We start from the raw sequence: 24851 nt of genomic DNA, 5'->3' as shown, positions 1-24851 counted from the left end.
TCGTAATGGTTCGGATGTGGTGCTCGTTGATACAGCTGGTCATATGCAGGATAATGAACCGTTGATGAGAGCACTGTCAAAGCTGATCTACCTTAACAATCTCCACACTGAAATTCTTCTCGGCACATGGGTTCCGGCTCTGAATATATTTGAGTCCAGCTTACGACGTCGAAACTTTGCAGAAGCTCGTTGAGGCGTTTGTAGCACAGGAACATCCTGAAACATTAAAAAACTGGAGGAATTCAGTTTACTTATCACTCAAGCCATAAGCTAAATTCAAAAACAACAAACTTGGCATATGCCTCTCACTGCAGCACTCGATGTTGCATATTGGATCCTTCTAACTTTCCATTTCCAAAAGATAAGTCATGGATGATTCAGCATGTTGCTGTTACTTGCATCTCTTTAGATGAAGGACCTTCACCCATTGATAGTCGGTATCTAAACAGACCTCAAACCTGCAGGTTTTGGTTTCCAAGCAAACAAAACAAATTGTACATCAGTTCAATAATAATATTAAACCAGATCATGTAACAATGGTAGCAGTTCTAAACAGACCTCAAACCTACAGCTTGTATTCATTCCGGTTTTGTAGCACAAGGGCAATTGCTATTTAGACAAATGATAGAAGTCTACGCAAATAAATTCAAGGATTAAGCACTATTCTTGTATGGACCATCTCTTTGGAAGAGTTGGTCTCATTGACAAAGCAAAGGAGTTTGGATGTACAAGATTATATATGTACGGTTACCGTCATTCTAAGACCCACCGGAGTCATTTCAAGACGGTTAAATTCTTAAACTGACTATTGTGCTTCAGCCTCATCAAGATACAAGCCAAGCACCTGTTATTAAAATCAACCGGCGGCCAATGCAATTTTGTGCAGAATTCCAAACTTGACAAACCTGCAGCAGAAAGAAGTGAAGGTTAAGCCTGTCAATCTAATGGAGTAATCTTATGCAGGTAGGAATACAGAATCAATGGAGGAAAGAGCTGTTGGTATTATGCAGGCAACACCTGTTACAACTAGAGAGAAAGAACTGCATTTGCAGGTGACTCAACTCCAACAGAGCACCGGAAGCCTTGTCGACGAATTGCGGAGACAAAAGATGAAAAATGTTCGGTTAGAGAGACAGTTGAGCAGTGTGAACAACAAAATTGAAAAATGAAGAACAAGATGATGAGCTTTATCATGGTTTGACTAATCTTGAGGGATAGGGGCATATCTTATTACCATGTATGAACGTGTGGTTGCGGCAGACAACAGTTTTTGAGATGCTATTCCTTGAGTCAACCAGCCAATTCAAACCACGAGTCAGCATAGCATAACAACCCAAATATATTAATGCACTAACAGCAGTATAACAGCAGGCTTGGTTTTGGATCGCACCAAACTGTCTTCCAAATACCTGCAATCGGCTTCTGAGTGACTCCAACAAGGACTGCCGGTCTTCCGCAAAGTTCTGTTGGAATGCTTCCAGCTCCATCATCACCAACAATGCAATTTCTGAGAGAAATATTTGCGGTAAGAGTACTGGAGATACCGATGTTGTTCGAGCAATGGAGATTAAAACATGCCCTGGAGTGTCTTCCGTTCCAAGGTCCTGAAGGTGAGAAAAACAAGAAAGGGGGGGTTTGAATTGTTTGGAAAATAAGCGCTTTTTCAAAATGAAAATCACACAAGGATTTTATACTGGTTCGCTTATAACACAAAGCTACTCCAGTCCACCCGGCCAAGGTGATTTCGCCTTCAACAAGGACTTAATCCACTAATCTTGAAAGATTGATTACAAACAACGTCTAAGAGAAAGATCTCTTAGTCCTCTCAAGTATACAGACTACACAGAGTCACTTGAGGAAATAAACAAACAATAGATAAAAGATTTATGTAATCTAGAGTGCTTCTAAGAAAGCAAATATTACAATAGTAAGAACAAAAGTGATTCACGTTATAAGCAAAAGCTTCGTGAAGGTTTAGAGAGCAAGAGTGTTTCCTTGAGCGTTGATGTTTCAGTATATTTTTCCTTGTATGTGTTGTGTACTGAATGTTGATTTGCAGTCCTTTATATAGATCAGTGAGGTAGTAGTTGAAATTGATGAGTAATAAAATGAATTTACGCCATAACATAAATAGCTTCTGCCAGGATAACTTTCTCTCCTTGAAATGACTACTTACCACATATAGTACCTTCTTTATTGAAATTGGAGATTAACGTCTCTTTCTGTATTAGGAAATCCATTTACAAAACTTTACTTGACTTTAACATTACTCTTTCATAATTAGCAATTCCATAATCAGAGTCTTCATGTTTCTGGAGATCTTGGAATCTGCTATCTAGCTTCTGATGTTGATCTTTTGAGTTCTGATGATTTCTTCAGATAGCGCCAAGAGCTTCTGAAGTTTGACATACTGTTGTTCAGAATCAGAATTTCTAGAGCGTACTTCTTGTTCAGATGCTTCTGATATTTTGCTGTTTTGCTCAGAGTTAGACTTTCTTGAACGTGTTTCTACTTCAGATGCTTCTGATCATTTGATAATTTGTATCTGATCTGGTTCTGTATCTGATGACGTCATCAGATCTCTTCCTTCTTTCTTTAGAACCCTGCACACTTAGAAACTTTTCGTTAGGGTGCCATTTTTGGTTTCATCCTTTGTTATCATCAAAATCATGGAATCTGTTGTAGAACAATTTTTGTTCTTACAATCTCCCCCTTTTTGATGATGACAAAACAATCTTAATTAGCAGATGAAACATATGAAATATCAGATCAGATAGACAAGAGCACCCCCTGAGATAGTGCTAGGGAGTTCAGAAGTTCTTACCAGAGCTTCTAAGTAAAGAGGTTTCTTGATACCTTCTGCAATTTCTTAAGTCCAGGTTAGATAAATTTATTTTTAAGAAAAATATGTTGCAGAATGCTTAAGGTATTTAGACAATATTTTCATCAGAGCTATTAATGACTTCTCCCCCTTTTTGTCAGAATCAAAAAGACATAGCAAAAATAAATAATTGAAGAAAAAAAAACATTGTATTTAGATAAAAAGCAACAGAGGCAAAAAGAACAAATAAACATCAGAAACAGAGAAATCAGAGCAACAAGCAATAAGTCCTAAGTGCCTAGGGGTTCGGAGGCGGAGGCATTCTCTGAAGCAACATAGCCAGCATGTTCTGAATGTTGTCGTTGACAGTGTCTTGTTTATCCATTCTGGCACGGAGTTCATTCTGATCTTGCTTAAGTTCTTTCAGCGTCTGGAGAACCATAGGGATAACAGAAGAAGAAGACTCCCCCTGAGTCAGAGCCTGTTGTGCTTCAGCAGCAGCCAGCGCTTCAGCTTCAGCAGCAGCTTGTGCTTCAGCTTCCTTTATCCTTAGAATTTCAGCTTCTCTTGCTCTTTCTTCCTCCAGCCTTCTAGCCTCTTCTTCAGCTTCTCTTGCTAATCTCTCTTCTTCCAGCCTTCTGGCTTCAGCTTCTCTTGCAAGTCTTTCCTGAAGTCTTGCCTCAGCATCTCTGATGTAGCCATTTCTGACTTGTTCAGAGATGTTCTTCAGTCTAAAAGCCTCAGAGGTCATCCAGCCAATGACTCTGTTCCAGTGTGTCCTTACAGAGTCAGGATCATCACTGACTTCAGAGTTAGTGGTCAGAGACTTGACCTTTTGTACTGAAGCCCCTACGACCAGCATGATGGCTTCCTCAAGGGTAGGTATAGAAAGGTCAGGTTCAGAGGTATGAGGTGGAGATGTTGGAGGGCTGAGATTTAATGTGAGAGGTTCAGATTCTGCTTCAGGTTGAGGTTCAGATCTTTGGGGTGAAGCGTAAAGAGGGTTTAAGTCTAATGGTTCAGTTTCAGCTTCAGGTTCAGGTTCAGCGGAGGTGTTTGGAGGGGTGATATCAGAGGTGTGGAGGTCAGAGGGTTGAGTTTCAGAGGGTTGGTCTTCAGAAGTAATGTTGGTTGTTTGTTCTGGTGGAGGTGAAGTTGCTTCAGATTGTGTTTGTGTTGGTTGTTGTGAAGCAAGGTTTTGAGCCTGAATTTGGGCTAAGGTTGGGGAGTCAGGGTCAGAGTATTCTTGGTCAGAGGAGATTTGAAGGTATGAGGGTGATTCTGGGGCTGAAGATGAAGAGGAACTGGTTTGGTTCAGTTTTTCAGCTTCAGATAAGGGTAGTGTTGTATGGGCAAGATTAAATTTAGGTCGAGGTTCTGAGGTTCTGGTGGTTGAAGGTGGGATTTCAGAGGTTGTATAAATGGGTGGTGTTGGGAGAGGATTAGAGGAAGGAGTAGAGGAAACCATCAGAGGTTCAGAGGAAATAGGAGGAACAGACGTACCAGTAGAAATTTGCAGAGGAGCTGGAGATCTGCTTCCAGAAGATTCTCCAAGTCTTGCCTTCTTTGCCTGTGATGTTATCTTCTTCTCAGAGAGACCTCTCTTGTACCTGACGAAGTCTTCTTCTGAATCTAGACAATCGTCGAGGCTGAAGTCAGAGATGTCAACACCTTCATCCAGCAGACGCTGAAGATAGATAGCAACCGCATCTCTGGGTTCATTCTTGTAGAACCTAGCAAGACCATGAGGCAGCTTCCTCTGATCTTTCAAGGAATCCCAGGATGTGTCCAGCGTGGGTCTGACTTGAATCTTCTTTATTATTCCCATACTCTTGAGATTTCTGGCGTTCAGAGGCTTCCCAGTATCTATTGCCAGATCTTGCATCAGCTTGGCCTTCTCCAGATGATCTACCAGCCCATTCTCGATGAAAACATCAGATAACAATCTTCCCAGAGGGATGTAGGATCTGGGCTTCATGTTGTTTCTGGTCTCCCTGACAGAGTCTCTTAGGTATCTGAAGAGTATTGCAGGAAGGCAGATCTTCACACCCTTGTGAATGCAATACAGAATGCACTTCTGATCTGCATTGATGTAATCAGAGGAGTTTGAGGCTGGGCGGTGGTGAATAGTTCCCAGAATGATCTTGAGCCACACTCTGAGGTTCTGATGCAGCTCTTTGTTCTTTGAAGGATTTCCTTCAGTGTTGGGTTTGAAGATGGTTGGATTGATTACTTCAGCAACGCGCCTTGATCTAGGGTTGATGTTGTAAATCCTTTTTCCTCCATCTTTCTCCATGTTCAACAAAGAAGCAATTGACTCTTCAGTAATTACTATCTTTACCCCCAAAACATAGGAGACGATGAAATGGTCATCAGCATCTGCAAATCTCCAGAACTCCTTGATGAGAAGTGGGTAAACAGGGCCATAGAGCCTTTGGAAGTAGTTTCCCCAACCTTGTTGACGAAGTTCTTCAGTAAGATCAACTCCATTTCTTCTCAAGTTGTCAAAGTCCACCAGTGTTTCACATAACACATCCAATCCCTCAAAGGGAGTTGCTAGGTTGATGTGAGGTAAACGATCAAGGATATGGGGTTCCTTGTATACTGGAGTAATGGAAACGCCTGTAACCATTGGAGTTGAAATGCTTTAAGTTTGGGCAGTGGTGGTGGATTCCATTTGTTGAGAGAAGTTGAAAACTTCTTGTTGTTGAGCATCCATAGTTGAAGAAGAAGATGAAGAGTTTGCAGAAATGCTTCAGAGAGGTTTAGGGTTTTAGAGAGGGTTTGAGAGTGAGTGAGAGTGATAAGTGTGTGAAAAGTGAGAAAAGTGTTTAAATACCCTAAGTTAAAACACATGCAAAACGACACACAATATTGCGTTAGCACAAAGCTCAAGTAAGCACGCTTGGAGGAGAAATGATTAAGGCTAATTAATGAATGTCTAATCCCAACAGTATGCACACTGCTCGAGGAGATCTCAAACGTTTCCCTTTGATTTTCTTCTGGACAGCTGTCTAGAAGTTCTAGGGTTGGACGCTAAGTGCTCCACGTGTTGATGTATCTGATCTTCAGGAATACCAAAGGATTGGTTCCTGGAGATTTCTAACTCAGATATCTTCTTAACTTGGTAGAAGTATCAGAGTCAGAGGCAGAAACACATTTGTTTATGTCAGAGTCTCATTTTACATTTTCAGAGCCACACTTCATTCTGGACAATTTTGAATGTTCAGATTTTCTAAGATAAAAAGAAATCTATCTTCAGCTAGAGGCTTAGTAAAGATATCTGCCCATTGATGATCTGTATCAATGAACTTCAATGTTACTATCCCTTTCTGAACATAGTCTCTGATAAAATGATGTTTTATTTCAATGTGTTTAGCTCTGGAATGTAGAATGAGATTCTTACTTAGACAAATGGCAGCAGTATTATCACAGAAGATAGGAATGTTACTCTCAAAAATTTGCAGATCTTCTAACTGATGCTTCATCCAGAGCATCTGAGTTGTGCACAGTGATGCTGAGATATATTCTGCTTCTGCAGTTGATAGAGCGATAGTTGACTGTCTTTTGCTAGCCCAGGAGATTAGATTGTTTCCCAGAAGCTGGCAATTTCCAGATGTGCTTTTTCGTTCTAGTCTATCTCCTGCATAATCTGCATCACAGTAACCAGAAAGTCTATACTCTGATGTTTTCTTATACATCAGGCCCAGGTTAGGAGTTCCTTTCAGATACTTAAGAATTCTCTTAACTGCTGTTAAATGAGATTCTCTAGGATCTGATTGGAATCTGGCACAGAGACAGACACTAAAGAGAATATCAGGACGAGTAGCAGTCAGATAGAGAAGAGAGCCTATCATACCTCGATAGAGCTTCTGACAAACCTTTGAGCTTACTTCTTCTTTTTCAAGAATGCATGTTGGATGCATTGGAGTTTTTGCAGAGTTGCAGTTAGCCATGTCAAATTTCTTCAGAACATCTTTAATATATTTGCTTTGATGAACATATGTAACTTCTGAAGTTTGGTTAATTTGAATTCCCAGAAAGAACTTTAGTTCTTGCATTAGACTCATTTCAAATTCTGTCTGCATTAACTTAGAGAATTCTTGACAAACAGAGGCGTTAACTGAACCAAAAATAATGTCATCAACGTATATCTGGCATATCATGAGATCATTGTTAAGGTTCTTACAGAAAAGTGTGGAGTCAACTTTCCCTCTGATAAAATTGTGTTCCAGAAGAAAATTGCTTAAACGTTCATACCAAGCTCTGGGAGCTTGTTTAAGTCCATATAAAGATTTTTTAAGTTTAAAAACATGTTCTGGAAAGTTTGGATTTTCAAAACCTGGAGGTTGGTTGACATACACTTCTTCTGATATATAACCATTAAGGAATGCACTCTTGACATCCATTTGATATAATTTAATAGAATGGTTAATAGCAAAGGATACAAGAAGACGAATAGATTCTAACCTTGCGACTGGAGCAAAAGTTTCATTATAATCAATACCTTCTTGTTGACTATAACCTTGAGCTACCAGTCGAGCTTTGTTTCTGACGACTTCTCCTTTCTCATTCAGCTTGTTTCTGAATACCCATATGGTTCCAATAACGTGAGTGCCTCTGGGCTTTGGAACAAGATCCCAGACATCATTCTTTGTGAATTGATCTAATTCTTCTTGCATGGCTGAAACCCAGTCGTTATCTTGAAGTGCTTCATCACAGGACATAGGCTCAATCAGAGACACTAGTCCCAGAGGAGTATCTTCAGAGGTCCTGAAGGTAGATCTGGTTCTGACAGGTTCGTCCTTGTTTCCCAGAATCAAATCTTCAAATATCTTAATACGACTTTTGACTTTCTTTGGGATTTCTGGGGATTTTATTTCTTCAGAGTTCTGAATGACAGTTGCTTCTGGAATTTTATCAGATCCTGCAAGAGTGATTTCTAAATCTGCAAAATTTTCAACTAGCTTTGACTTTTCAGGGTCAAGCTTATCATCAAATCTGACATGAATTGATTCTTCCACAATTTTGGTTTCTGTGTTGTATACTCTGTAGCCTTTAGAGCGTTCTGAGTATCCTAACATAATACCTTTCTGTGCTTTGGAATCAAACTTGTTCAGATGTTCTTTAGTGTTTAAAATAAAGCAAGAACATCCAAAAGGATGAAAATATGAAATGTTTGGTTTTCTTCCTTTACACAGTTCATAGGGAGTCTTTTCCAGAATGGGTCTTATAGAGATTCTATTCTGAATGTAACACGCTGTATTTACAGCTTCTGCCCAAAAATGCTTTGCCACATTAGTTTCATTGATCATGGTTCTGGCCATCTCTTGGAGTGTCCTATTCTTTCTCTCCACAACTCCATTTTGTTGTGGAGTTCTAGAGCAGGAGAAATCATGGGATATTCCATTAGAGTCAAATAATTCTTCAAAATCTTTGTTTTCAAATTCTCCACCATGATCACTTCTGACTCTAACAATTTTAGCATCAAATTCTTTTTGCACTTTGGAGCAGAAACTAGTGAATACAGAGTGAGACTCACTCTTGTGCTTTAGGAATTTTACCCATGTCCAGCGACTGTAATCATCAACAATGACTAGTCCATACTTCTTTCCATTAACTGATGCTGTTTTTACAGGACCAAATAAGTCAATGTGAAGAAGTTCCAGAGGCTTAGAGGTAGAAACAACATTTTTCTTTTTAAAGGATGTTTTTGAAAATTTTCCTTTCTGACATGCTTCACACAGAGCATCTGAAGAAAACTTTAGTTTAGGTAGGCCTCTGACTAACTCGAGTTTAGTTAGCTGAGAAAGTTTCCTCATGCTAATGTGGCCCAAGCGTCTATGCCATACCCATTGCTCTTCGTGAACCGACATCAGACATTTAACATTTTGTTCTTTTAAATCAGAAAGATTAATTTTATAAATGTTGTTTTTCCTCTTGCCTGTGAAAAGGACAGAGCCATCGTTTTGATTAATGGCTTTACATGTTTTTTGATTAAAGATTACATCATAACCGTTATCACTTAATTGACTTATGGATAATAAGTTATGCATTAATCCTTCTACATAAAGGACATCAGATATAGAGGGAAGAGTACCATTACCAATAGTTCCGGAGCCTCTGATCCTTCCTTTCTGATCTCCTCCGAAGCCTACAAATCCAGCGTCTTTAAGTTCCAGACTTTGGAACATAGACTTTCTTCCCGTCATGTGTCGCGAGCATCCAGAGTCCAGGTACCATGACTGGTGTCTGAACTTTGCTGCATAGGATATCTGCAACATAGACAATCTTATCCTTTGGTACCCAGAATCTCTTGGGTCCTTTCAGATTAGTTTTCCCAGAGTTTCTTATAACTTTGGGTTTTCTAGCATTTTTAAATTTTTGTTCTTGTGTGTGTGTATAGTGATATGAAAAGGGAGACTTAAGTTGGTTACTGGTAGAAGTTTTATCTTCCTTAGGATCATACCCAATTCCCTTTTTATTGTTCTGACTTACTCCATAAATCATGGATGCCATAATACTCCTATCTATCCCATTTTTCAGAAATTCTTGAAAGGCTTCTTCGTATTTATAAATTATTTTATTTGAAGTTTGTGGTGCTTGAGACAACACTTCTTCTAATTCTAAGCTTTTTCTCTTTGCTCCATCTCTTTCTAATGTTAAAGATCTAATCGTATCTTCTCGTGCTAGAATTGTCATCTCAAGTTCACTGCATTCTTCAAATTTTACTTTAAGACAGCCTTTAATGTTTTTAAACTTTTGTTTTAATTTCTGATATGAGCTAAGAGTTTCTGACAAACAAGATTCTAGATCAGATCGAGAAAGTTCAGAAAATACCTCTTCAGATTCTTCATCTGAGCTACTCCTGGATGTGGTAGCCATAAGTGCCACGTTGGCCTGTTCATCAGAGTCAGATTCTGATGATCCAGATTCACTATCATCCCAGGTAGCCATCAGTCCTTTCTTTGTCCTGAAGGTATTTTTCTTGAAGTTTTCTTTTCTAGAGTTGTCCTTCTTTAGCTTGGGGCATTCATTCCTGTAATGACCTGTTTCTTTACATTCATAACAGGTAATATCTTTGTTAGTTTTACCTTTTGAAGTTGATTCTGATCGATCCCCTATGGGTCTTGGTCTTCTGAAGTTGTTGTTCCTCTTTTTCCAGAGTTGTTTAACTCTTCTGGTTAGTAGGGACAATTCTTCTTCATCATCAGAATCTTCTGGTTCAGAGTCGTCAGTATCTTCAGTTTCTGCCTGGAGAGCTTTGGTTCTGTCAGGTTTGCGTCTTTCAGGTCTGGACTTCAATGCTACAGACTTGTTCCTTTTCTGAGGCTCATCTTCCTCTAGTTCTATCTCATGGCTTCTGAGGGAACTGACAAGTTCTTCAAGGCTGATATTGTTCAGATCCTTTGACAGTTTCAAAGCAGTAACCATAGGTCTCCATTTCTTTGGCAGACTTCTGACTATCTTTTTGACGTGATCTGCAGTTGTATATCCTTTGTCTAGAACCTTGAGACCTGCAATAAGAGTTTGAAATCTAGAAAACATAGCCTCTATAGCTTCGTCATCTTCCATTTTGAAGGCTTCATACTTCTGGATAAGCGCCAGAGCCTTTGTCTCTTTGACCTGAGAGTTTCCTTCATGAGTCATCTTCAGAGAGTCAAGTATATCTTTGGCTGTCTCTCTGTTGGTGATCTTTTCATATTCGTTGTACGATATAGCATTGAGAAGTATGGTTCTGGCCTTGTGGTGATTTTTGAAGACACGTTTCTGATCTTCTGACATCTTATTTCTGGGAACTTCAGCTCCATTTTCTAAGACTGGAGGTGTGTATCCATCTGTGACAATGTCCCAGAGGTCAGCATCATAACCCAGAAAGAAACTTTCAATTCTATCTTTCCAGTAGTCAAACTTCTCTCCATCAAAAACAGGAGGCTTAGCATTGTAACTATCTTTTTCATTTGAGTGGGCCATAGTTTTTCTCGTACTGAATCTCTCTACACTGTTAAGTGTTTGATTAGAAAATCAATAACAGAGCCGGAGCTCTGATACCAATTGAAGGTGAGAAAAACAAGAAAGGGGGGGTTTGAATTGTTTGGAAAATAAGCGCTTTTTCAAAATGAAAATCACACAAGGATTTTATACTGGTTCGCTTATAACACAAAGCTACTCCAGTCCACCCGGCCAAGGTGATTTCGCCTTCAACAAGGACTTAATCCACTAATCTTGAAAGATTGATTACAAACAACGTCTAAGAGAAAGATCTCTTAGTCCTCTCAAGTATACAGACTACACAGAGTCACTTGAGGAAATAAACAAACAATAGATAAAAGATTTATGTAATCTAGAGTGCTTCTAAGAAAGCAAATATTACAATAGTAAGAACAAAAGTGATTCACGTTATAAGCAAAAGCTTCGTGAAGGTTTAGAGAGCAAGAGTGTTTCCTTGAGCGTTGATGTTTCAGTATATTTTTCCTTGTATGTGTTGTGTACTGAATGTTGATTTGCAGTCCTTTATATAGATCAGTGAGGTAGTAGTTGAAACTGATGAGTAATAAAATGAATTTACGCCATAACATAAATAGCTTCTGCCAGGATAACTTTCTCTCCTTGAAATGACTACTTACCACATATAGTACCTTCTTTATTGAAATTGGAGATTAACGTCTCTTTCTGTATTAGGAAATCCATTTGCAAAACTTTACTTGACTTTAACGTTACTCTTTCATAATTAGCAATTCCATAATCAGAGTCTTCATGTTTCTGGAGATCTTGGAATCTGCTATCTAGCTTCTGATGTTGATCTTTTGAGTTCTGATGATTTCTTCAGATAGCGCCAAGAGCTTCTGAAGTTTGACATACTGTTGTTCAGAATCAGAATTTCTAGAGCGTACTTCTTGTTCAGATGCTTCTGATATTTTGCTGTTTTGCTCAGAGTTAGACTTTCTTGAACGTGTTTCTACTTCAGATGCTTCTGATCATTTGATAATTTGTATCTGATCTGGTTCTGTATCTGATGACGTCATCAGATCTCTTCCTTCTTTCTTTAGAACCCTGCACACTTAGAAACTTTTCGTTAGGGTGCCATTTTTGGTTTCATCCTTTGTTATCATCAAAATCATGGAATCTGTTGTAGAACAATTTTTGTTCTTACAGGTCCGACACTTGTGCTAACTTCACAGTTTTGGTTCATCTCAAAGCTACTGCTGCAGCCGCTGCTTCTACCAGAAAACAAAATCTTAGCAGAAATCAGACCAGCTTGACGCAGACCTCGCAGACTCCGCGTGCCCCAGTTGACTTGGTCACCGTGCTTGACATCAGTGGTAGCATGGCTGGAACTAAGCTCGCACTACTAAAAAGGGCTATGGGATTTGTTATACAGAACCTAGGCACTAATGACCGGCTTTTTGTTATTGTTTTCTCTTCCACAGCTCGCCGTCTCTTTCCACTATGTAAGATGACTGATTCTGGACGGCAACAGGCATTACAAGCTGTTAATTCTTTGGTTGCAAATGGTGGTACCAATATTGCAGGAGGGCTGAGAAAAGGTGCCAAGATAATGGAAGACCGAAAAGAAAAGAATCCAGTTGCGAATATTATTCTGTTGTCGGATGGGCAAGATAATTACACTGTTGGCAGCTCGGGAAATGACCAACCTCAACCAAACTATCATTTGCTTCTGCCGATTTCCATCAGTGGTCGAGATAATTCGGGATTTCAAATTCCCGTGCATGCTTTTGGATTTGGCGCAGACCATGATGCCTCATCAATGCACTCAATTTCGGAGATCTCTGGCGGAACATTTTCATTCACCGTAACCGAAACTGTGAACCAGAGCTGTGATCAAAATCGAAACTGCTTTTGAATCTTCAATATTTTTACTGCAGTAACACAAAGCAATTGGCAAGTCAGTTAAAATTTCAAATAAATTCCCAAATTGGAATAGAGACAAAATTCAAAGAGAAAGTTTGAGCTCAGATTACCTGTTCCAAATCCAAACATCAAAGGGACCAATCCGATACTGAGCAAAAAAAAGTAGTTCGTAGGGACGCCTCTTTTGAACCCAATGTACCAATTCGAAACCCTAATCAGCCGAGCATAAATAGAAAAGAAAGGAATCAGTGTGAGGGACGAAAAATTTGACGAAAAAAATTAGAGGCGAACACAATTCCACCAAGAACCCTAATCCCAAAATCGAAACATACCTGGAATAGAGAGGCGAAAGAGTGAAGTTTAGGCTTCATCATCACCGTCGTCACCGCCGAAGGTGAGCCCTTTTTGTTTTAGCCATGGATTCTTGCATCGTTTCAGAGAGATTGAGTGAGATGTGAGCGATTGGGGATGGAATGGTTGCGCTTGAGAAAGAGAGACGCGATTGGAAGCGATTGGGAGAGAGACGAGTTTGTGAGAGGGGTTTGGTGTGAGGAGGAGAGAAACGTAGAGAATGAGAACGGGATTGAGAGCTTTGAGAGAGGAAGAGATCAGTTCAGCGTGAATGCTAGCTCATTCATTTTCTTTTTTTATTATTTACCTTAGGAGTGTTTAAAATCTTTTTTTTGGAAATTTAAATGACCCTTTAGTATTCCAAGTGGATATTAATTTTGTTGTTTAATAATAATTTCACTTTTTACTATTCCCAATCCATTAACTCTAAAACCCAACAGCCAAGCGGCTGGGTTTGATTTTTGTTCATTTTCCTGGTAGTCCAACAGATTTTTTTTTATCTTAGTTTTTATTCTAATGTCTAATCTATCTTGGTTTATATATCTAAAATAGCATTAAGATAATAACTAATGATAAATGGTCTAGTGGAGACAGGGTAGTTTCATAATCTTAAGTGGAGAGGGTTCAATACTCATATGTAGCATTTTATTTTCTTTTAGCATTTTATTTCTTTTAGCATTTTATTTCTTTTAACATTTTTTATGTTTATGTTTTATTATACTCATGGTTTCATTATTATTTAATAACACAAATCTGTTTTTTATTAATTTCATCACTCATTCAAAACCATTTTAAAATTATTAAAATCATATTTCTCGATTCAATGTCGAGCCCATTTTCATACCCTTGTAAGTCGATCGCTTTTAAGCATCGCCATCAACCTCACATAGCTTACTCTTGGGCTTTCTTACAATGAGCCGGTTCTCTTGCACTTACACTCATGCATTGCATTATTTGTTGTTTGGGCCCGATTTAATTGTTTCATGATTTTTTAATCCCCATTTAACAAGATGTACCCCACTCCCCCGATGTGTAATAATTTGGTACTGTTTTATTTCTTTATTACTTGACTGTTTAGTTAGATACTAACACAAGAGTAAAATCTACAATTTCAAAAAATACAAAAATATGACTCGATCCAACGTCGAGTATTTTCTCAATAAACAAACCAATCCATTTCTCCCTCCCATTCTATTCCATTTGTTTCAAACTTTCACCAAACGCTTGATTCAACGTCAAGTCATTTTTTCTAATAAAAAACTCAAAAAATATTAATTTATAGTTAAGACTTTTTCAATAAGATGGAAGTGGAACGTGGTGTATACCGCGCACTCCTGAGACTAGGATTCGAGATGTATATCTCGCCAATCCTAGCTCTCGCCATCATCCAAATTTATCCACTTTGATTTCTCTCAAACACTCATTCAAATTTCTTTTAAACGTCCATCAATACTTGATCTATGGTCAAGTCATTTTCGCAACAAAACTCAAAATACCTAATTCTTACTTAACACTTTTCCAATAAAGGTGGAAATGGAACATGGTGTATACCATGCACTCCTGAGGTTAAGATTCGAGACGTATGCCTCGCCAATCTTAACTCTCGCCATCGCCTAAAATTGCCAAAGCGGTTTCTTCAAACCCTTTCTCAATCAAATTCCAAAATACTTAATTCCTATCTTAACCTCTTTCAATAAAGATGGAAATGGAACATGGTGTATACCATGCACTCCTGAGGCTAGGATTCGAGATGTATATCTCGCTCATCCAAGTTCTCGCCATCACTCAGAATACATCCAACCAATCAAACCCTTTTCTCGCCGCCGTGCGACTAATCAAAAAACCTTTTTTCATAAACGAAAGATATATTGTCTTAAGGTGATGCAAAACAATGTTTCGGCCACGATTGTTGAGTAGAGATAAATGACGCTTTTCCGAATGTAGATTTATAAATCCGTTCGATGTGTGGTATGCGTTCACTCCTTATCTGTTTTGGGTAAAACAATGTTTTCGTCGATTAATACAGTATAGCTTACGCTAAAATCGACCAACAAACAAACATTTTTCTACCCAGAACTACGTAAGCCTTGATTTCTCTTTTGAGATACGTTGGAGCAGGATCTATAAATCTTGTCAGGCCCACTAATAAAAAACTTAGGTTTAGTCCTTCGTTAAAAAAATCCAAAAACATTTCTTCTCTCTTCTTCCTTTCTTTCCCACCTAATAATTCGAAAAGCCGAACATTTCAAACTAACATTAACGCACACAATTGACCTAATGGTTCTCGTTGAGTACAACGGACGTGAGGGGTGCTAATACCTTCCCCTTGCGTAATCGACTCCCGAACCCTGATTTGGTTGCGACGACCATAATCATTGTCGTTTTGTTTCTTGGGTTTTATCGATATTTCCCCTTTCCTTTTTAGGAATAAATAAAGTTCGGTGGCGACTCTGTTCAGTCCATCATTGCGAGCGTGCGTTTGCGCTTCGCTTTGAAGTCGTATCCCCACATTTCTATCCTCATTCTAAATATCTTTAGGCACGGGATGAATGACTCATTTGCCCATCGTATTCATCTCTACTCATAGACTTTAGTGCAATTTAAATCGGATAATTGATAAGTCTTTCTACACAGATGTGAGATGCAAACTGAAGATCGGACTTCAACCTTCTAGGTTTTCTTTTCCCTTTTGTTTTCTTTGTTTCAGTAAAACTAAAACCATTTTTGTCAATAAACTCAAAAATAATTAACCATACGATTAGAATTATACACAATGAGCCTTAAGCAATGAAGAATGATGAGAGGGGTCATTCCTATCCTTGTCTGAAGTACCTTTGAGCACGAGGCATAAGCCATAACTACTCAAAGTATTTTCCTTCATTCATAGACTTTAGTGTAGTTCTAATCACGACTTACTTTTCAGAATAAAAGCAAAATCAACTCATCACACTCATTTTCGCTTTTGGGCATCTTCTTTTATCAAACTTTTTCAGAAAGGGCGTGTTACTTTCGTTCTACCGTGAACGAAGCTTAAGCATTCATGCGTGAGCATACAATTAATGTTTAACTACTAGAGTGTTATCCAAGTGCATCCATTTTATCGCAAACAAACAAACGCTTAAGGCTCATATGCTCGAGCATACAAGCAAGTTGATTGTAGAACGTGAACATTAACATTGTTCATTGAAAACAATTAATGCATCTGTATTTTCTACCATGAAACTACGGAGCTCTGAATTTCTTATTGCACGATGAGGATACGTAGGCACAAGGGATCAAATCTATTTTCTTTTTTAACATTTATTTATTAAAACCTTTTTCCCTTTTGCGAGTAATCTTTAGATAGTAACACATGGTCTTGAAAAGAACAATCAAAACGGTTCCCATTAAGTACAACGGATGTGAGAGATGCTAATATCTTCCCCTTGCATAACCGACTTCCTTACCCTTTTTCTCTTCCCCCGAATTTTATCGATGTTTTCCCTTTCCTTTGGAATAAATAAAGTTTGATTGCGACTCTGTTGTATCTTTGAGCGTGTGATGCGCTCAGGTATATTTCGTGTAGCTTCAGCTGACAACTCTGATGGGGATTCCCTAAACAAGTCAAACCTAGTTTTGTTTGCTTTCTTTGCATGCTTTGGGTGTTTCTCTTTATTGCTTTACTCTCTTTATCTTTATGCTATTTATTGCATTCTTTATTGCTTTAAATATTTTGCATATATTGGATATATCTGTTATACTCTCTATTGGGTTATGATGATATTATGAGAGAGAATCTCTATATCCAAGCTTGAGCATAAATACAAGATAGTATTGTGGCTATAGTCGTGATTGACCTAATTGGAGTTAGTCCTCGAGCACGATCAACACGAGACATCACACCTAGAGTAGATCATTTTGGGAGTATCATTGTCCGACGAGTCAGTCGTCTAAGGCAATGGTATCTCAATATTACTGATTCGTATCATATATACTTCTATTTCATGGTGGTTTATTGTTATTATTTATTTTGGCATATCTTTCTCCTTTTCCTTCTTCGACCATCACCATTCGAAACGGGTAAACGAATAAGGATCTGAATGTTTTAGTTCAACCATGTTTTTCATTTTTCCTGGGTTCATCATTTTTCAATTTTTTGAACAATTGATTTTTTTGACTTTCTCTGTCTTTCTTGATTCCAGTCTGCAAGATGATTAAGCAATCAACATTTTAATTGATTTATTATCAAAATATTTGATTTTTGTTCTTGATGGATTGATTTTATTCTGAATAATTTTTTAACCTTGACTAAGCAATCAACCGTTAAATAGAATGAAACGAACACCTTTGTCATTTCTAACCTCGACGTTTCTGCAGGACTCGGGAAAAACAAAGCTTACATTAGCGAAACACTGCTTACCATAATCTTTATATTATTTTCCTTGGTAAGAACTCGATATCTCAGTGTTCATATATTACTCATAATCCTGTTTGTCTGTATTTGTTTATCAGATATAAAACTATAATAGGTACAATCTTCAACAACATTGAAAATTTTCGATTTTTAAAAGGGTTGTGACAATTTTTTTCCGAAAGCTATGATTTTATTTACTTATTTTACTTTAAGTTAATTAAATTGTTTTTCTTTGATGTGTGCTTTTGCAATGGACGTTTCATTCTTTCATATTGAAAAGACGAAAGATTTACACCTTTCTTATCTGTTGCGGGGTTCTAGTATTCTTATGCTTAAGTGTCGATCACATCATGTCATTTTCATTTAATTATTCTTTAATCTTTTGAAATTTTCAAGTTAAATAGATGAGTTCTTATTATCATTTGCATGTTCTGTGCAGGCGTCTCATATTTTCCTCATAATTACATTTTATTGTACACAACTTCCCGATCCAAACTACCACTACCGTGAGATATGATTAGTTGATAATATGCACTTGTAAGACATAATATTGATGATGTGTTTGAAAATGTTACTTCCGTTAATTTTGTTAAATTCTTTTAACTTTACACTACTAATGTATCGAACATGGTTCTAAACTTGCCACATTGTTCCGTCCAGATAACATTCTCAAAGTTCTCGTGATTAACTGTTAGTATACATTACTGAATTGGTTAGAGTGAAATTGAATATTAGGTGTAAGAGATAAAAGTATGTTATATTTATCAGTATTTTTGTCCTGCAAGTTTCTGTAGCTAATAAAGTGATTATACCGACAATGATGGTTGTGAAATTTCCTGATATCAAAGTCAGCTTCCCCGATGGTAAAACAATGAACATTCTCATTCAAATTTATAATGGTGCATTAGATTCTGAAAATTGGATCTCAACTTTTAGTATTTGATTTCTGTCTGATTTTGTATACTGATTTTGCTCTTCTTTTTTAATTGGTTCTCAACTTTTGTTCATTATTTGAATATTTTACAAAAATTAGGGCAAGGAAGAATTTGTTTTTTTACTTCAATTTCAGTAGATAACATGAAATGTGTCTAGATGATTTGTAGTTGTATTGATGATATGATGATTTTTTTTTTAATTTGTTGTTTGATGTATGTTTGTTTTTGGAGAGTTTCTTGATGAAGTGGGCACACCATTGGAAGTCCCAGCTAGAAAGTCGTTTGGGAAATATAAGGGACTCAAGTCTATTAGGATTTCTAAATTGGACCTTAAAGCATGTTAGTTTTTTGATTATTCTTTAGTGAGTTTTACACTAACACAAAAAAATCTGACATTTCTAATTATATAAGGAATCTCTTCTCCAAGACTATCCCAAACATTTTAATTATCATAGTTTCAAATGAACACGAAAAAGTTCTTACTAAAGCTATAGAATTCGAACAAGAAAACATAAATAATTGTGGCCTAGTTGGCTCATATATTAGGCTGCATTTCATGGAAGTACCCATTGTTGTTGCTTCAAAGCTATGTACACTTACAAAGACAACACTGATCACAACATCTAGTCTAGACTTTTGGAACACGAAATCAAATTAGTTGTTCTTCATTTCGGATGTTCTTCATTCCATGTGTGTCTGTGCTTCATTTCTCGCATCTGACTTGCTTTGTCCATCAATTGAAAACCGAGATATGAGAAGTATCTCACATTATATCGAGATTATTTTAGAATATTTTAGATTATTTGTATGAAGAAAGGAATTTTGTTGTGTATTTTTCTTGTAATGATGTACATATATATAAGAGTACAAGAATTTGTATACTAATTACCTATAATTGTCTAGTCTATAATTGCCTATAATAGAGATCCTATTTTAAATACAATTATGATACAATTTCCTGATATACTTTGACAGCTATATGGATATGCATTGCCAACACATGTTTGCTTGGGTTTGACCTTCTTTAATGTGAATAATATGTGCTTATCCTTAACACCCCCCCTCAAGTTGGAGGTGGGATTGAAATCTCAAGAACACCCAACTTGCCGAGTAGTCGTTTATAAGTATCGCCTCCAAGAGGTTTAGTAAATATGTCAGCTAGTTGGTCAAAAGATCGGAGATAAGAAGGGCTGATAAGACCTGATTTAATTTTCTCACGAACGAAATGACAATCAATTTCAATGTGTTTTGTGCGTTCATGAAAAACTGGGTTTTCGACGATGTGAATAGCAGTTTGACTATCACAATGAACGGTGATCGGTTGAGGATGATCAATGCCAAGATCCGAGAGAAGATATTTTAACCATTGTAACTCGGAAGATAAGGTTGCAAGGGAATGATATTCTGCTTCAGCAGAGGAACGAGAAATTGTTGGTTGCTTCTTGGTTTTCCATGATATAGGATTAGAGCCCATCATGGTAAAATAGCCGGTAGTGGAGCGACGAGTAGTAGGACAACTAGCCCAATCAGAGTCGGCATATCCAACTAAATTGAGGGAGCTAGAAGCCGAAAGAAATAAGCCTTTGCCGACACTCCCCTTAAGATATCGGAGAACTCGTGTGGCCGCATCGAGATGAGTTGTACATGGAGATTGCATGAATTGACTGAGAGTGTTAACAGCGTATTGGATGTCGGGCCGTGTCACTATTAAATATAATAGACGACCAATGAGGCGACGATAGATTGTCGGATCAGGAAGAGGGCTTCCTTCATTGGGCCGTAGACAGAGGTGTTACTCCATAGGAAAATCTGATGGTCGGCAACCAGTCATACCAGAGTCGGATAAAATGTCAAGTGTATATTTCCTTTGACATAAGAATATTCCCTTTTTAGAACGGGATACTTCGATACCTAAGAAGTATGAAAGATTTCCAAGATCTTTGATGGAAAAGGCCTGGGCGAGAAATTTCTTGATGTCGGAGATAGCATCTTCGTTATTTCCAGTGATGATGATGTCATCTACATAAACGAGTACAAATATAGTCGTGTGATTACTTTTGAAAGTGAATAGACTATAATCAGAGATGGATTGATGAAAACCCTTTTGAATGAGGGTGGTGGAGAATTTTGAGAACCATTGACGGGATGCCTGTTTGAGACCATAGATGGATTTGTTTAATTTGCAAACACATGGTTTCCCTTTATGAGCGAAGCCATGTGGTAATTTCATGTAAACTTCTTCATTAAGGTCTCCTTGTAGGAAAGCATTGTTAACATCAAGTTGGTGTAACAGCCAGTTTTTAATGGCAGCAATGGAGAGAAGTAGTCGAACCGTGACAAGTTTGGCAACCGGTGCGAATGTTTCATGGTAGTCAATACCATGTACTTGATTGTAGCCTTTGGCGACTAAACGAGCCTTATATCGCTCAACGGTACCATTAGAGTGATATTTAATTTTGTATACCCACTTACAACCTATGGCGGTTTTGTCATTCGGGAGAGGAGATAAAACCCAAGTGTTGTTGGATTCAAGGGCGTGGATTTCTTTAGCCATAGCGTCACGCCATTCAGCTGATTTGATAGCTTGAGAATAAGATGTTGGTTCTTTATTTTCAATGATATTAACAAGAAGAGCTCGATGAGAAGTGCTCAAATTGGATAAAGAGAAATAATTCTTTAATGGGAAGACACTCTGTGATGTGACATTATTAATGTCACATACGTGGTCCGTGAGGCGAACAGAAGGAGTACGAAGACGTTGAGGATAACGACGTTCTGCAAAATTGATCGCTGTAGGTGAATGTTGTTGGGGAGTTTCTACAGGAAATGGATGGAATATTGGATGGAATATTCGATGAGTTATCATCCTGAGGGGTGAGAATGGGCACAATTGTGTCATCATGATGACTAATGCCGGGAGAGATACTTGATGCAGGTGATAAGTTGGAAGAGGAATCATCAAATTCACAATCAAGGATTTGAGTGTTGATGCTTATGTCGTTAGCGATGGAAGGAGTTTGAAGGTCGTGATATGGAAACATGGTTTCAAAAAATTGAACATCGCGAGAGACATATATTTTGTGAGTGTGCATATCGTAGATGCGGTATCCTTTTTGATTAAAAGGGTAACCGACAAAAATACCGGGTTTGGCTCGTTCATCGAATTTGTGTTGAATGTTCATATTTTTGGCAAAACAGAGACATCCAAACACACGAAGTGATGAGTATGAAGGAGGAGAACCGAGTAAAATTTGATGAGGAGATTTATATTTCAGGATGGGAGTAGGAAGTTTGTTTATGAGATAAGCGGCAGTGAGTACGCATTCACCCCAAAAGGAAAGGGGTAATTTCGCTTGGAAACGTAATGCTCTTGCGACGTCGAGAAGATGGCGATGCTTGCGCTCCACAACGCCATTTTGTTGAGGGGTTGCAACGCAGCTGCGTTGATGAATAATGCCATGATCATGAAACCATGTTTGGATTTGTTTGGACAAAAACTCCGAACCATTATCGGAACGAATAGCTTGAAGTTGGGGAAGAAAGATGCCCCCATCGGCGGAATTAATTTTAGTGTTGAATTGGCGATTGATTTGATTAAAAAAATGAATTAGCGTAGTAAATGTTTCAGATTTATGTTGCATGAGATATAACCAAGTACATCGTGAATAATCGTCGATAATTGTTAAAAAATATCGTGATCCATTGTGTGATGGAGTAGAGAATGGACCCCAAATATCGACATGAATTAACTCAAAACAATGAGATGAATATGATGTTCTTGAAGAAAAAGGTAAACGTGTTTGTTTTGCACGCGGACAAACGTCACAAACAAAATCTTTATTCGCATTAATATTTGGAAAGTTCTTAACAATAAATTGAAAGCGGGAAATAGATGGGTGACCGAGGCGTAGGTGCCATAGGTCAGCCTTATTACATTGCTTAGAACTAAAAAAAGAACTGGATGGATGGTCAAGGCAATAGTGATCCTTGTCATCTTTATTTAATGGTGGTTCTTCATTCAGGTAGAAGAGTCCATTCCGAGCACTACCCCGACCAATCGTCTTCTTCGTTGCTCGGTCCTGAAATATGCAACCAGAGGATGAGAAAATAATATCACAATGTATTGATTTTGTTAATTGTGAAAGAGATAATAGATTATATTTGAAAGATGGAATGTGATAAACATTTGTGAGTGTAAGTGACGGCGAGCAATGAATATTGCCGATGTGTTTCACGGACGCGTGAGAGCCGTCGGGTAATTGAACAAGTATATTTTTATGAACAAGTGAATATGAAGAAAAATAAGAAAGAGATGTGCATATGTGATTTGAAGCGCCAGAATCAATAATCCAAGAAAAAGGAACACAAGTAAAGGCGGTACCTGCTAAATTCACAGATGATCCCATAGTGTCCTCTTTGGCTAAGAGAGATAGGAGTTTTTGGTATTGTGCGCTTGAGAGTTGATTAGCAGAAGTAGATGAGAGTGGTTCAGATTTCTTTGGTGGCTTATTTGGAAAGCCATGAATCTGATAGCAAGTAGCAATAGTGTGACCATACTTATTGCAATTCTCACAGTACGGACGCTGCCGTTTGCCTTGAGTGCGATACTGCACTTTAGAAGCTTGAAGCGCTGCTGATTCCTCAGCAGGGAGGGGTCAAAAATTAATCTCTTGTTGTTTCTCTTCCTGGCGTACGATGTTATAAATACGCTGAATTGAAGGAAAAGGATCCATGAGGAGAATTTGGCTGCGGACGGCCGAGAATCGGTCATGGACGCCCTGAAGAAATTCCATGGCCCGGTCCTGATTTTGTTGATCAATGGTACTCTTGGCATTACCGCAGATGCACGGTTTGGTAGGTGCGATGGAATGGAGTTCATCCCAGAGAGATTTCAACTGAGTAAAATACAGAGATATAGACATGCCCTCTTGTTTTAGGGCAGAGATAGATTGTTTCAATTGATAGATTTTCGGAGCGTTGGACTGAGATAAACGCTCCTTGAGATCGGTCCAGATTTGTGCCGCCGTTTCAGCATAGAGAATGCTAGGGCGAATCTCGGTTGAAACCGAGTTGAGAATCCAGCTTGCAACCATATCGTTGCAGCGGCGCCACTTAGAGATATCATCGGCCTTCTTTGGACAGGTTAGGGTTCCATCGACAAACCCGAATTTGTTTTTTGGCACGAAGTGCCATTGTTACGGCTCGGCTCCATGAACCATAGTTGTCGACCGTGAGCAAAGGTGTAACAAGGACAGTTGCAGGGTTGTCGGAATGATGAATGACGCATGGATCAGTGTTGGAGGTGGTGGCGGATTGGTCATGGATCGGAGGGTTTTGTGAAGGGGTTGGGATGCTGGGTGGTGGAACGTCGGACATGATGATGCGAGTGAGTGAGTGAGTCGATGAAGAAGGATTGAAACAGGATGATAAACACAAACTGAGGGATATTAACCAGAGAAAAACTGATACCATATGAAGAAAGGAATTTTGTTGTGTATTTTTCTTGTAATGATGTACATATATATATATAAGAGTACAAGAATCTGTATACTAATTACCTATAATTGTCTAGTCTATAATTGCCTATAATAGAGATCCTATTTTAAATACAATTATGATACAATTTCCTGATATACTTTGACAGCTATATGGATATGCATTGCCAGCACATGTTTGCTTGGGTTTGACCTTCTTTAATGTGAATAATATGTGCTTATCCTTAACAATTTGTTAGCATTAGTTTTTATATTTTATATTGTTAACACCTATTCCTTCAATATTTCTGATAAGAAGTTTTTGAACATTTCATTTTGTGGCGGAGCTGCGCCCAAAGAGTGTCAAAACATAAAGTTTCTGTAAAACACATATTTTATAATCAAGGTCGGTCCAATCAGATCAGATGTCCGTTCTAATTTTAAAAATGGATTCAAATTTTTAAAAAAATATAATTATAATAATTAAAAAAATATCAAAAATACAATTATGTATTAATTAAAAATAAATTTAATTATAATTATTTTGAGTTTTAATCAATCCTAATTTTTGTATGTATTGAGTTTTTATGATAATATTTCTTTTAATTATTAAATTTTTTTAATAACATTTTATTTATTTTTATTAATATTTATTAAAAAAATTAAGAATTTCAAAATTTGGGGCCTCTAAAATTTGGAGTCCTATGTTGTAGCACATGTTACACTTGCACAGGGCGGGCCCTGTTTATAATCCTGAGGAAGTTAAATTCTTTAATTTAAGAAAAATGGCGGAGTTTATGAAATCATTAGATTATTTTTTTGGATGAATTGTATCTTTATGTGGGCAGTACGAGTGTGCATGGATACCATTTTATATGAATCGATCCATTTTTATGGTTATGGTTTATAAACCAAACCACTTCTCACAAAAATCAATTTAAAATTCTAAACCGGTTCCGAACCGGTTTTAAATGGGTATTGATTTTAATCAAAGTTATTTAATT

At 37.8% G+C, this 24851-nt stretch overlaps 1 protein-coding gene across 1 annotated transcript; it reads left to right on the top strand.

Annotated features, from left to right (window-relative positions):
* The first annotated feature begins 980 nt into the window (after positions 1 to 980).
* Positions 981 to 12686, top strand: LOC127089168 (E3 ubiquitin-protein ligase WAV3). The gene is made up of 2 exons (XM_051029350.1): positions 981 to 1123; positions 11978 to 12686. Exons 1-2 carry the CDS (start codon positions 981 to 983, stop codon positions 12684 to 12686), a joined length of 852 nt encoding a protein of 283 aa, XP_050885307.1.
* Positions 12687 to 24851: the final 12165 nt, after the last annotated feature.

The sequence above is a fragment of the Lathyrus oleraceus genome, chromosome 1 (assembly GCF_024323335.1).
Source record: "Lathyrus oleraceus cultivar Zhongwan6 chromosome 1, CAAS_Psat_ZW6_1.0, whole genome shotgun sequence".
In the NCBI taxonomy this organism is placed as follows: Eukaryota; Viridiplantae; Streptophyta; class Magnoliopsida; order Fabales; family Fabaceae; genus Lathyrus; species Lathyrus oleraceus.
The sequence above is the reverse complement of the archived record's forward strand: the minus strand, read 5'-3'. Positions and strand labels throughout refer to the sequence as shown.